General features: G+C 40.3%; 2 protein-coding genes across 2 annotated transcripts; one reads left to right on the forward strand and one right to left on the reverse strand.

Moving 5' to 3' along the window:
• Positions 1 to 573: 573 nt before the first annotated feature.
• Positions 574 to 1,889, forward strand: TADA2B (transcriptional adaptor 2B). The gene is made up of 2 exons (XM_009584098.1): positions 574 to 666; positions 897 to 1,889. The coding sequence occupies exons 1-2, from the start codon at positions 574 to 576 to the stop codon at positions 1,887 to 1,889; spliced, it is 1,086 nt and encodes a 361-aa protein (XP_009582393.1).
• A 5,326-nt stretch (positions 1,890 to 7,215) lies between these two features.
• On the reverse strand, positions 7,216 to 12,556 carry GRPEL1 (GrpE-like 1, mitochondrial (E. coli); the record flags this gene model as incomplete). The annotated part of the gene is made up of 3 exons (XM_009584099.1): positions 7,216 to 8,446; positions 10,757 to 10,838; positions 12,388 to 12,556. Coding segments are annotated over 3 exons (598 nt in total), but the record flags the coding sequence as incomplete, so codon positions are not given.
• Positions 12,557 to 13,024: the final 468 nt, after the last annotated feature.

Genomic DNA, 13,024 nt, shown 5'->3' on the forward strand with positions numbered 1-13,024 from the left:
GGTGCGGGCGGCTCCGTGCCGGGACGGCGGCCTCTCGGCCTTACGCAGGCTGCCTATGGGAGGACTGCTGGTCAAAAGAGCACTTCGGGCTTCTCGGACCTGCCGGTACCTTCAGTTCCCTTCATGTGCCTTCCCCCCAGCCTGCCTGTGCTGCAGATCTTACATCCTCTTCTTCTTTGTGTTCCGTCTTTTCCTTCAAGTATGTCACAGCTGTAAACTTGCTGCTCGCCTCCTGTGTCAGCATACAGTCAGGCTCGTTTTCAAAAAACAGCAGTAAAAAGCATCATCATTTGATTCATTGTTACTTGATTATGTTTTGCTTCATTAAACATAAAGCCTTTTTCAAAATCTTAACGTTTATGATCATTGTCGCTTGTTTGAGTTCTTAAATAACTGGAAAAGAGCAGATACTATCTTTCTTACTGTAAGTACTATCTTTATTTCTATGTTGCTCTAAAAGTACTTCAGCAATGCAGTATCAATGAGCAAAATCCAAACGACGTAGTGATCTCAGCGCTGGCTTGGGACTTAGAAAGCTTCCTGGTGGCAGTAAACTGACTTCTTGAGGGAGCGATGGATGCTCAGGAATCACCGTGTGGCTCCAGTGTCTCGATGGTGTTCCTGTACCTAGAGGATCTGATGCAGCTTGCCTTAGTGGTGTTTCTGGTGCGGTTTTCATGGCTTACGTGCTCCTGTGCACTTGTAAATACTTAGCTGGACCTAAAAATGCAGATCTGATGGGAATGTGGCTAATTTCAGCATTGCTAGAAAAGTTTAGGTATTGTGAGTTGGCTTTTGAGGAGCAGGGAAGAAGTAGTCATGCTCTTACCAGAGTGCACATTATGCTGGAGATGTAATAGGAATAATTTCATCACTCCTCCTTATTTTCCATTTAGGAGGACATGGCTGCTCACGTGGGAGCATCCCGAACGCCTCAGGAGGTGATGGAACACTATGTGAGCATGTATATCCACGGCAACCTGGGAAAAGCCTGCATCCCTGACACTATTCCGAACAGAGTAACAGATCACACGTGTCCCAGCGGCGGCCCGCTTTCTCCTAGCTTGACCACGCCGCTCCCACCGTTGGATATATCGGTGGCTGAGCAGCAGCAGTTGGGATACATGCCGCTTCGGGATGACTATGAGATCGAATATGACCAAGATGCGGAGACTCTGATCAGTGGCCTTTCGGTGAACTATGATGATGATGATGTGGAAATAGAGTTAAAAAGAGCTCACGTAGACATGTACGTAAGGAAACTCAAGGAGAGGCAACGGCGGAAGAACATTGCACGAGACTATAACTTGGTACCGGCCTTTCTGGGGAAGGATAAAAAGGACAAGGAGAAGGCTCCCAAACGAAAGATCACGAAAGAAGAGAAGGAGTTGAGGCTGAAACTGAGGCCTCTGTACCAGTTCATGTCTTGTAAGGAGTTTGAAGACTTCTTTGAGAACATGCACAAGGAGAGGATACTTCGAGCAAAGATTCGGGAGCTGCAGCGGTATCGTCGAAATGGAATCACCAAAATGGAAGAGTCAGCAGAATACGAGGCAGCCAGGCATAAACGGGAAAAGAGGAAGGAGAACAAAAACATAGCTAGTTCCAAGAGAGGGAAGGAAGATGGTAAAGAAGGTGAATTTGCTGCCATTGAAAACCTGCCTGGCTTTGAACTCCTATCGGACAGGGAAAAAGTGCTCTGCAGCTCTCTAAATTTGAGTCCTGCACGTTATGTGACTGTAAAAACTATAATTATTAAAGACCATCTCCAAAAAAGACAGGGAATTCCTTCAAAGAGTCGCCTTCCCAGTTACTTAGATAAGGTACTGAAGAAAAGGATTTTAAACTTTCTAACAGAAAGTGGTTGGATATCCAGGGATGCTTCATGAAACTCAGCTGATCTGAAAAGCAGAGGCCCATTATAGGCTCAAGGACTCCGTTATTTTTTTCCTTCCCTCCCCAAAGATACAAAAATCATGTCACTTAAAAACACACAAAAAAAACAAATACCTAAACCCCCACAGTATTCATGATCCATGGTTCAAATAGACTTTTGCTTTGGATCATGGAAGATACTTAATTGTGAAATTTCTAAATTGGATTTCACTGCTTTTGGTACATTATTAGAACAGATTTCTTTCATGTGAACTTGACTCAAGTCCAGTAGTCCCAGAGTAGTTACTTTACTCTTACTATTGGACAAATGAGTATCAGTGTAATCCTTGCTTTTCTTTGAAGGTGGGAGGTAGTTTCATTTGCTGGAAACTTTCTTCTCCCTTTGTTTTGTTTTTTGGCATAATGCTGGCAGCAGAGCGAAGCTTACAAAAGTCCTGAGCTCTGGAGCACAGTGAGCGGGGATTTTTGTGACCATGGCTAAGCTTTCAGAACATTCTCTTTAGTAACTACAGCCAAGGTGCTGGGACAGCGGGATGAGACTTTCTGTCAGAATACGGCAGGGCTGAGCCATGGCAGGGAGTGGAAGGAAAGAAATGTGGTAGGTGAGACGCCTTCAGGTGCTTGTGCTGTTGAAAGGGTTCTTGAAGAGCTGCCTTCACACCCAGCTGATCCAGACATGGCTTTGACTTGAGTTTTTGCTGAAACAGACCCCACTGAGGCTCTGATGTTAACTAATTAGTAGCAAAGTTGCAGGAGTACACGGCAGCTGCGGTGCTCTGTTCTGGGGAAGGGGTCAGCACAACTGTGAAGTGGCTGATTTGGGCCAGAAATGGTGTTTGGGAAAATAAGCAGTGAGTTGTCTTGCAGCCTCAGGCAGCAAAATCACCGTTTCTTCTTGTTGGGGGAGCCTACTCCTCCTTCTTTGGTATCTGTAACTTCCGAGCTTGTATGGGCTGAGGAGGTGTAGCTGTCTCCTCCTGAATTTGATTGGGAGGGACAGGGAAAGGGAGTGAGATTCTCAAATGGAGAGCGATCACTGAGATTGGTTTTTAGAAACAAAAATGAGAAGTCATACAGACTAGGTCAAAATGCACAGCTAATGTGCTCCTAACGTATGGAGCTGTAAATCAAGGCATTACAGGGTTCTAATTGCGCATACGTTGAAACGTACTGGACTAAGCATGTTGAAGTTGAAATTACTGACATGGTAGAAGAACTGTGAATGCAGCCCACTGCAGTGAGAACAGTGCACCTTGAGAGGTAACTCATCACAACTCTAACGACTACGGTCTGAACTGGGTGCTTGCGACAGGCAGCAGCTGGCGATGTAACACAGCATGTAACAGAAATGCCAGATCCACAGTACTGTTTTAGTAAGATCTACCGATTAAGGGAAGATGTTGAAGGAGGACTAGTTTTTATGCTCATTTCATCCTTAAATTCCCGTGCTGGTATTTAACCAAATGAATAAAAGGTGGTGGTTGCCACATGGAAGATGGCACAGTGTTACTTGTGTCTAAGCCTCTCTCCTGGTCATGTCCAGCGCAGGAAGCTGTGACCAGAGGCCAGTTGGGCAGGTCTTCTGGAGTGCAGGTGTGCCAAAACATGGAACTGGACTGCCTTCAGAACAAGTGCAAGCACTGGAAATGTCATCTTGGTTTGATGCTTTGGGCTGTAGTCGGTGAGGATACCACAAAATCTTAAAACAGTATTAATTCTGCAACTTGGCAGAGGTATACTGATCAGAACTGGGTTTTAGTTAATATATCCAGCATTACCAAAATAGCGTTACCAGTGAGTTTAGAATAAAAGGGGTACAATGACAAAGCCAGCATTTCTAAGGAAGAAAAAACCAAAACTCTAGTGCCTTTTTCTTTTGAGCTTGTGATGTTATGTCCCTTCAAAAGAGGTAAGGGCTATGTCCTCTTGGATGTCATACTTTGTTTGGCTTACCTGTAAGTGGCTTGTTGTGGAATACTCGAGACAAAACTGTCTCTCCTTGGCAGCAGTGGAACTAACTGCAATGTGCTGAGTAGCTTTAAGAACCACTTTCACCCTATATGCATGTACAGACAGCGCACAAGTTCGTAAGGTATAAACCCTTGGTTATTTTCTGTCCTACTCCTGTGGAAAGGAAGCTCAGCCTTTCTTTCTAGTGTTCTAGTTATGCAATTTGGTTCTTCCTGTAACTTGTTACCTAACTGCCATAACATACCATTACTGATAGTGTTCTGGAGCCTCAACTCTGCATGTAGCTGGGAGTTTAAAAGAATTGGTTGGGTTTTTTTTTTTCCCCCCCTCAAATCTGAGATTTTTATATTTCTACACTGTTTTGGCACATCTAAGTCTAACTGAAGCAATAGTCTAAAGCCCATCTGAACAATAACTTAAAAAAAAAAATCTAGGCACCACTGAGTCATTTAAATGTTGAAGTGAATTCTGCATTTACACTTTGTAGTTTCTTAATTCCTCAGCCCCTCCAAAAAGTTTCTTTGGTGCTAGACATAACTTATTGAACATCAAAATGAATGTAAAATAAAGTATTTTTAATGTATGAAATATGGATATCAATATTTATTTTATACTTGCAAGCAAATTCAAGGTGGTAAATGTTTGCTTTAGCAAATACTAGTCCCTTGGAAAGGGCTTCCCTAGAAGCAATGTCTCATTGTCAGCTATGCTTTTAATTTTAAAGGTGACTTGCACTAGAGGATGCTGCTGTTCCATATTTTCACATGGAACTGATTTAGTCTAAGCATTCCTTTGTTATAAGCTGCTGTTTTTTTGTTTGTTTGTTTTTAAGTTGAGATGCAGTTATGTTAATCCAGCAACTTACTAGAGCTACGCTGCTTCTCTTCTGTGGTGAAGGGGCTGAGAAAACACATGGCAGAGAGCTCTTCAACTTGTATCTTGTGTTGATCTGGAAGTGCTTCCTGTACTGTACAAATAACCTAGCCTTCATGTTGCTAATGAAAAGGTGTTTTATATGCTTAATGCTTTTGACTTTTCTAATTAAAGACATTACTAATGATAGTATCTGTCCTAGCAACATGGATGTAAGCCTATGAAAAAGTGATACTCCATAAGCTGTTCAAAATACTGATCTTCTGCTACTGATAGAGGCAGCAATAAGTCTGTTTTAATGCTGTATGTTTACTTCAATCAGTCCAGTCCCAGTGATGTTTCACAGTAATATTTGCTCACTAGGTAACAAGGGAGCATTAATCTCCATTCTGTGTGTACTACCCAGTGCAGAAGGGCTTGTTCTGAGTATTCTGTTCAGAGTATTCTGGATACAGACCTTCCTGCCCTATGTTCTGTTGCAGCCCCAGCAAGCATTAAGAACAGCATTAGTAGGTTTGCATGAGTCTTTGACCTTAAACTGCCTTGTAAATCACACAAACTAAGCACTCTGCCATTATTCTCTCGTGCGGCGGCTGAATCAAATTTCTTTGCAACTGTAACAGACTTCATTAGCCTTTCAGTTTACTATCTCTTCTTGCAAAATGTTTTTGCATGTGCCCCAGTTGCTCTTAAGTGATGACACATTAAATACTGTGAAGGAAGGTACCTGGTGAGCATGTTCAGCTCATCTGCTTCTTCCTTAAAGGGAATGTTGCACTCATTTGAATAGTGTACTGGTGTAGCTGTGCCAGACACACAAATGCCTGTGCTGAAATCATGTAAAACCTAACTGATGTTGTGCACACTCAGCATTTTACTAGGTTTTTGCATTGTATATTGGTAAATAAACTTGTATTGAAATTTCTTTCCGTTATTGATTTAATTGTAATGTAGCTTGCCTAATGAGGAAAACGACTTAAGTCTTTGCAGTAACAAATGGACATGTGTTTTAGCTAAATGATGGTAGGTGGAAAAGTGGTCTCTATGAAATAGCTAAACCAGAGATACTGGTGGTAGCTTTGTTGGCTGCTCTTATGCTTAAATTTCAGAATCATCTCCCTCTGTTCTTTGATTTCTTCAGTGCTTTCTTACTGTTTTATGGCAGAATGCACAGGTGGTTTAAGCTCTCAGTAAAGACTGAAGCTCTCCATGCTGAAAGCCTCTCTGAAAGGGCAGGCCAAGGAAAAGAAACCATTTAAATGATAGTTACCAGCTTTAAAGATACTAGTTTGAGTCTTGTACTGAACACTTACCAGGAACTTGTGTTTAAGAACACCCTGAATGAAGTAGTGTAGTCCAAAAAAGACAGTTTGTGTGAGGTGCTGGGAAGCTCACTAACAAAATCTTAATCTGCTAGGGAAGAAGCTGTCCCTTTGTTTTAATTGCCCTACTGGAAAAACTTCTATACTGATGAAGTTATTACATTTAGTTTAGATCCAGAGGGGTTGGGAGGGGGCAGAACAACACATGACAGTTCTTAAAAGGTATATAAATTGACCCTGGTCCCTTTATGGCGTATCAGTTAAGCACGGATTCCAATCAAAGTGCAACAAAACTGTTTCTTCAATCCTACTTCACGCAGCTACAGCATGCTCCAACCCAGATAGAAGGAAGTTACTTCCAAATTCAACTTAAGTATATGGAATCCCCTTTTTTCCCTCTAGTTTTACACTCAAGTCTTTGTATTTTGATCCCTGTACTTGGTGAGTTTAAAAAAATTAACACTGTGGTTGTCTTCTCACATGCACCAAAAGTTATTCTCCCTCCCCTGCCCAGTCAAAGCATTGATTTTCTTTCTTAGACTTGAGAAAGAATGAATGAATCCTTAAACCTGACTAACCCCCAAACAGTAGTAGGCACTTGGGTTGTTCCTAGTTAACTGTCTGATTCCCATGAGGCAAACCAGCACTGGGAAAAAAGTCTTAAAGGACAAATCACTTCTCACCATGAGTAGGTCTAGTGTTCAGTAAGCTGTTGGCAACTCTGCATCTGAACTAAAAAAAAAAAAAAAAATCAATACTTGACCTTAAGGTAAGAAGCTCCTTAATCCAAGACAACCGAAAAAAGGGTGAAAAATTCAGAAGTACTTACTGTTTATCAGGTCCTAATAATATGCATAAGTTTGAAGTTTCTGTCCTGTGTGTTAAATGTATGGGCTTTGAGGATACAAGAGGATAGATGCTTTGTCAGTTGTGTAATTTGCCAAGTTCCATCCACTCCTATCCAGGTGACCAGACAAATGTAGGACAAAGCATTCACTTAATCATGTATTGTATTTTAGCCTGATTCTGCAGGATTGGGAGCAGCACGTGGAGTTAGACGTGGCAAGAGCTGCATATGGGAAAAGTTCTATCGCAACTTAAGATCCAAGCTGAGTAAGTGCAAGAAAGAAGATGAAACTAAATTCACATTTTTGTTTGAGCCACTTACATGCAATTATGTATGTAATTCTAAAAGACAGTATATACCAAACTCTCAGCTACTTGCTTCTTTGGGTATTCTGGCTTTCAGCAGGGTTGTAACTACAGTTTGCATAACAAACTGACTGTAAAGCTTGGAAATTACAAGACTATCAAAATTGTTTAAACCAATTTATACAATATTAAATTAAAAATCCAGAGATAGGATAAATTCTATTGGTTCTTCAATGCCATACAAGTATTAGATGGTTTTCTTGAGTCAACGTTGCTACAGGACAAAAAGGGTTGAACAATTACAAAAGATGTCTGCTCTCCATTGCCTTTTATTTACAGGTCAGAATCCACAAAGGTTTCAATTTCAGTTGTTGAGAGAGATTATTTCTGAACAGACAAAAAAGGGCATTTATCACATCAGTGTGTAAAAGCTGATGGACACTTGCAGAAAATGGGTTATTTGTACTACTTCACCCACTTCTGCAATGTTAGATTCTACAAAACAAAAGGAAGTGTTTGCACCACTATTTGGATTTTCAATCTACACATAGTGATAAGCGTGAGATTGCAAAATTCTTGTGAGCATTTCATTCCTTTCAATTTAATGCACCTTGGTAGCAGTAGTTGTAAAAAATATTATCTAATCTAAAGCATTAGAGGTTTAATGGCTCTTGTATTTCACACTTAAGAAGAGAGCTTATGGAACAGTGATGTTGAAGCCACTAAGTAGGAAAATTTCATCGGTTGCTTCATTTTCACTGGGAGACCTCAACCGATTCCTTTAAACCTCTCAGGGGGCAGAGGAATGAGGAAAGCATGGTGTAACAGAAAAACCATCCAGCTGTTTAATAGTTGTATGGCATTTTAAATTCTCAGATTAAGCGGCTAAGCGTCTTTCACAACACCCACCAAGGCAGGCCGCAGTGTACGCCCATGCAGCTTATAGCCAATCTTGGATACTAATGCAATAGTGCCAGGCTCCTTCCCTTCCATGGGAGCATGGAACAATGCCTCGTGTTCATAGGGATCAAACTTGGCTCCGACAGGATTCAGTCTGAGCAGGCCATGTTTTTTAAACACTTTTTGAATCTGTACTTCTGTCATAACAAGACCTTCATATAAGCTCTTCAAGTGAGGATTTTCATCCTTAATTTCTTCTTTTGGAACACTTTCTGTTGCTTTCTCCAAAATGTCTGCAACTTCCAGTAAGTCCTTACAGAAGCTCTGAATCCCTAAAAAGAAATAAGAGAAGAGAATGGGATTAGTCCACTGAGGGAAACAAGCGTTAAAAAACCCCAACAAATCCACAACCCCAAAAACTACAGCAATAATCTGTACCCTTTTAGATTTTTAACAAGATATGTGATACTGTAAACATTTGGGGTAAAATGTCCTTCCCAGTTTTACTCGATGATACCTCCTCTAGTTCTATGGAAAAAATGTATTTCAACTTAATACTTAAAAGAGCTAAAGCTATACTGATGACCTGACATTAATAGTTAAAATTCTAACCAAAGTTACCAAAACCTTCAGATGGCTTAATGTAATTTCCTCATGTCTCTCTCATCCTGGGATTCACCTAAAGTTCAAAGCATTATGTTGTCCTATTCCTACCCTTTAATCTGATGTGCTAAAAATACTTGCAGAAGAAAAAGCATGTAGTCAGACTGATGAGGAGTCCAAGAGATGAACAGGGAGTCTTCCTTGAATGAAAAGAACTCACACCTCTCCCTCGCGCTACAAACCACTTTTACAGAGTCAGAAGCTGTGCCTTGTAAAGACCGAGCAATTCCTAAGCTAACCATAGTCCGTGGCCTGAGGCTGTTCTCTGGCTCGCACTAGAAGAATCTGGACTAATCTCACTGCAGACAAACTGTCTCTAGAAATCATGAAAAATCAAAATGATTCAGTAGAATAACATATTTCTACATAGAGGTAAGCCAATGACAAACAACACTGCATTTTGGTAGCCTTGTTCTTCTTTTTTTTTAGCCACAGACAGCCTTTTTAATTCTAGCTCACATTTTAGATGTTTTTCCTTACCAGAGGACAAGTCTTCGGTTTAAACAAAAAAAACTACAGAAGCACCTTGCAAGATCTATAGGGATCAGCTAGTTCTCAGGAAAGGGTCACTTTAACAACTGCACAACTCCATAGAGACTCGAGCTCTTTATAGAACAGTAACTAACAGCATCCAAGTAGTTCCAAAAATATGAACAAATGAATCAAGGTTTTAAATTAAAACTAAAACTGTGGTTAGTGCTGAAGTGTCCCAAACATAGATTAACCAGTTGTCTAGTGATCTGCATCAAACCAAATCACCAAACTCTTCAGAAGGTAGGTTTTTTTGGTTTGGTTTTTTTTTTTGCATGTTATCTCTGCAGATATCTGTGACTGCATGTCTGCGAATTTATGCAAGTCTCAGAAATGTTTCTCTTCCTCCAACAGAAAAAGCAGTCATATACAAATGATAAAACTTACAATCATGCAGATTATCTGTAATTTAGTTTTCATGAGAAATTTATTTCTATTGTAGCATCTCTGAGCTCAGACATGACTCAAAATCCTTCTGCACCAAGTAGCATATTAGTGAAACAATGCTTATTGAAAGTCAGCCTCAGGATGAAACATTCAAACATCCGTGAAAACGGTACAAGAATACTACGTAACTGAGAAGTGCTTTTTCTTACAGTACACATTAACTGAAGATCCTGTATTCAGAAATCAAAACTTCTGTATTCAGAATTAAACTATATAGCTGTGTATAGTGTGTGGCAAAAAAAGGCCAACTCATTTTTCAAGCCAGAGTGACAGTCAAACACTAAGATGATATAGCACTCTTCTGCTGTAGTATTTGCGTACAATTTCTGTTTTACAGATTTGTGTTTGAACTGTCAAAAAGCTAAATCAGATGTCAGTAGCCTGGCTCTTGAAGAAAGATGTATTTCTAGCACTCCTCATAACCAGTGACTGTACATTCCCACCACTGAAAAGAATCCACCCATCTAAATGTATTACTTCTACTTGAAAGCTATGGCCTTCAGCAGAACAGAAAAGTTAATCAAATATAAAAGGATAAAAAACCCCCAACAACCAAAAACCCAAAAAAGAACCAAACCTAAAACAAACACCAAGAACAAAAAAAACCCAAACCAGAAGGAAAGCTGGTATTCCACGCTCTTGGTTCCATTTTTTGCAGTTCTAAGACCAAAGTGCATGAAAAAGGCAAACTTCAGGCTGCAAACCTTACTGAAAAATCTACTAGCGCAGTACATATTGTAGGAAATCAGATACCAAATTTAAAGAAAATTTCAAGTTGTTGACTTTAGCAGTTTAAGTCTTGCCCTTGTCTAGCAACATGATTACAATTCTGATGCAAAGCAAGGAACCGTTCAAACCTCTCTGCCTCAAATACATTTTTTAACCAAGTAGTCAGAATCACTGGGAAGTACAACTTGTCAAAACTGGGCCAGTGAGCTCAATTTTCCAGGCTTTGCATTTCCTGCGTCTTATGAGCATACACAAAAGGAGCCTCCACTGACCGTATAACTTTGCCTCTTCTACCAGTTTCTGGCTTCTTTGCCTGATGTTTTCTGCATCTGCCAAGGCACGCTTGTATTTGTCCTAAAGAAGAAAAACCAGTAACAGAAGAGATTTAATTCCTGGTGGTTGGGTAGTTGACAATAATTCAGAACAGCATTTTCAGTATAAAACAGCATTTTAAACAGTTACATAGCCTAAACCCATCATCTAAAGAGTAATCTGAAGACAACATGCCAATTATCACAGCATCCTTCCCACCAAGGCAGACGTTTGCTTCACTTTAGTGCAGACAGAAGTGAGGGAACGGAAATAAGATGGGTTTCCAGACTCTCAGTATTTGTCAACAGATCAGCTGGAAGAAATTTTTACTCTACGGATGTATCAAGTTTTATGAATCAAAGATTTCTGCTTTTTCTGATGTGTGTTCACAGAAAGCCTTCATCAGTCATAAGGTATTTTGACACTATGGCAAACGAGATTCAACCCCGCCATGACTTTCAAACCATCTCTTCCTCCTCCATATATACCATAGAGCATCCTCCAGTTTTTTCAAACTTTACAAACTATGAAGTCTAACTCCTCTGTTGTTCAGAGTTTTGGTCTATTCCTAGCAATATGGCCATCTAGCAGCAGACGTACTAAGAATGAAATTCAATAAACTTAGGCACTTCAGGTTGAGTGCTTCACCACCTAACCCAGAATTCCATGTTGGGCTTTTGCTCTGAATATGCTTGACCTTCACATGCTAGTGAAGAATCTCAAAACAGAATGAAAATAGTCAACGAGTTGACTGAAGAGCCATGTTAGGTAGCCAATAGCAACTGCTGTCAACAGAGATGTTAAATGACATCTCAGCTTCACCCTTCAGTGCTTTGGAAAGGGCAACAGAAAGGAAACTTTTACTTATGATCCATAGGTGCTGCTTCTATAGAAGGTTCTGGGTTACCTCTCAAAGTCTCAAACGCTCTAGAAAGACATTTTATATAAAGCACTCATCCAGAAAAGCAACACCTTTGTTTAATCCATGCCTCCCACCTCTCAGGGCATCATTCACCCTCTGATGAAGTCAGGCATGGAAGAGAACGCAAGAAACATTACGCCAGAAAGAGGGAACATGACGCTTCAGCCTTGTGTTTGAAGGGCTCTCCAACAGAAAAGGTTTGAAAGTTCCTCTTCCTAAGTATGTAATAAGTACACTATTCTATAAAAGCTAAGCACCATTAACCCCGATCTTTGAAAAGTCAGCAGCTGTTTTCAGAAAGCCCACTCTTAGCACACACAAATACACACATCAAAGACAGTCAAACCCCTCCATGGGCTTCACTGAGCAAAATAAGTGAACTCAAGTCAGTGAAACTCAGTAACAAATTTTCAGGCTGGAGAAGGTCCAATTCCATCCAGAAATCAGAAAGAAACTATCCAAAATCTTAATTTTGGACTAGGGATGCATCTCAGGTCTTGTAGTACATCTACTCTTAAGTTAAAAGAAATTATCGAACTGCGGGTTTTTATTCAACAACTAAATAGCAGTCACACAACTATATCCAGATCGTGCACTGAGAACCCATAATGAACGCTCTTAGGTATGCAGTTTGTAAGGTATGCAATCTGATGACCAAAATACACTTACAGTAACTTCTTTTAGTTGTTCTTCCAGTTTGGCCTTTTCTTCAGCTAACATTTTTTCAGCGGAGCTGGGTTCAACCTTCTGCTCATTATGGCTCTGACTCTGGTCCTCTTCCAAGTTCTGGCCAGTATTTTTCTGTTGTGTTGCTACACAAAGCAGTCGTGGAGAAGTCCTAAGGCAAAAACGTGGACAATATTAATCAGTTGCTTACTTTGTAAGATATTAGCATTTTCCGGACATACTGGACACTTTATTTGACACATCAATGTCTACAGAATTTTCATATTAAAGCACAAATTAATACAACAATTCTAGGTCTGTGAAAACTGTTTGCAGAACCTTTCATCAGAAGTAACTGAACTTAGCCCATCTAAACTGTTGCAAAACATAAGTTTGCTGCAACATAACAACGATTGGGCAGCAGCTTGTAAGTGTCCATTATATTCAGTTTATAAAGTCACAGCACTTTTAAGGGGAATATGAGCTTGTTTTCAGCACAGTACTCTATCAGGAAGAAAATCCAGCTTGCGTGATGCAATCACCTGCAACAGTCTCCCAGAAAACACACCAACGAGAACAGCGGTTTGCTGCTGATTGCTAGAGAGCAATGGAAATGCGCCTTCTGTGTCACTGCTGTATC

The sequence above is a fragment of the Fulmarus glacialis genome, unplaced genomic scaffold (assembly GCF_000690835.1).
Source record: "Fulmarus glacialis isolate BGI_N327 unplaced genomic scaffold, ASM69083v1 Scaffold9508, whole genome shotgun sequence".
Taxonomy (NCBI): domain Eukaryota; kingdom Metazoa; phylum Chordata; class Aves; order Procellariiformes; family Procellariidae; genus Fulmarus; species Fulmarus glacialis.

What these genes read in the sequence shown, in the direction of transcription:
- TADA2B (XM_009584098.1), top strand. Translation starts at nt 574, where the DNA reads ATGGATGCTCAGGAATCACCGTGTGGCTCCAGTGTCTCGATGGTGTTC. An exon ending in TTGCCTTAGTGGTGTTTCTG is followed by an intron (nt 667 to 896) that starts GTGCGGTTTTCA and finishes TTTTCCATTTAG; the next exon opens with GAGGACATGGCTGCTCACGT.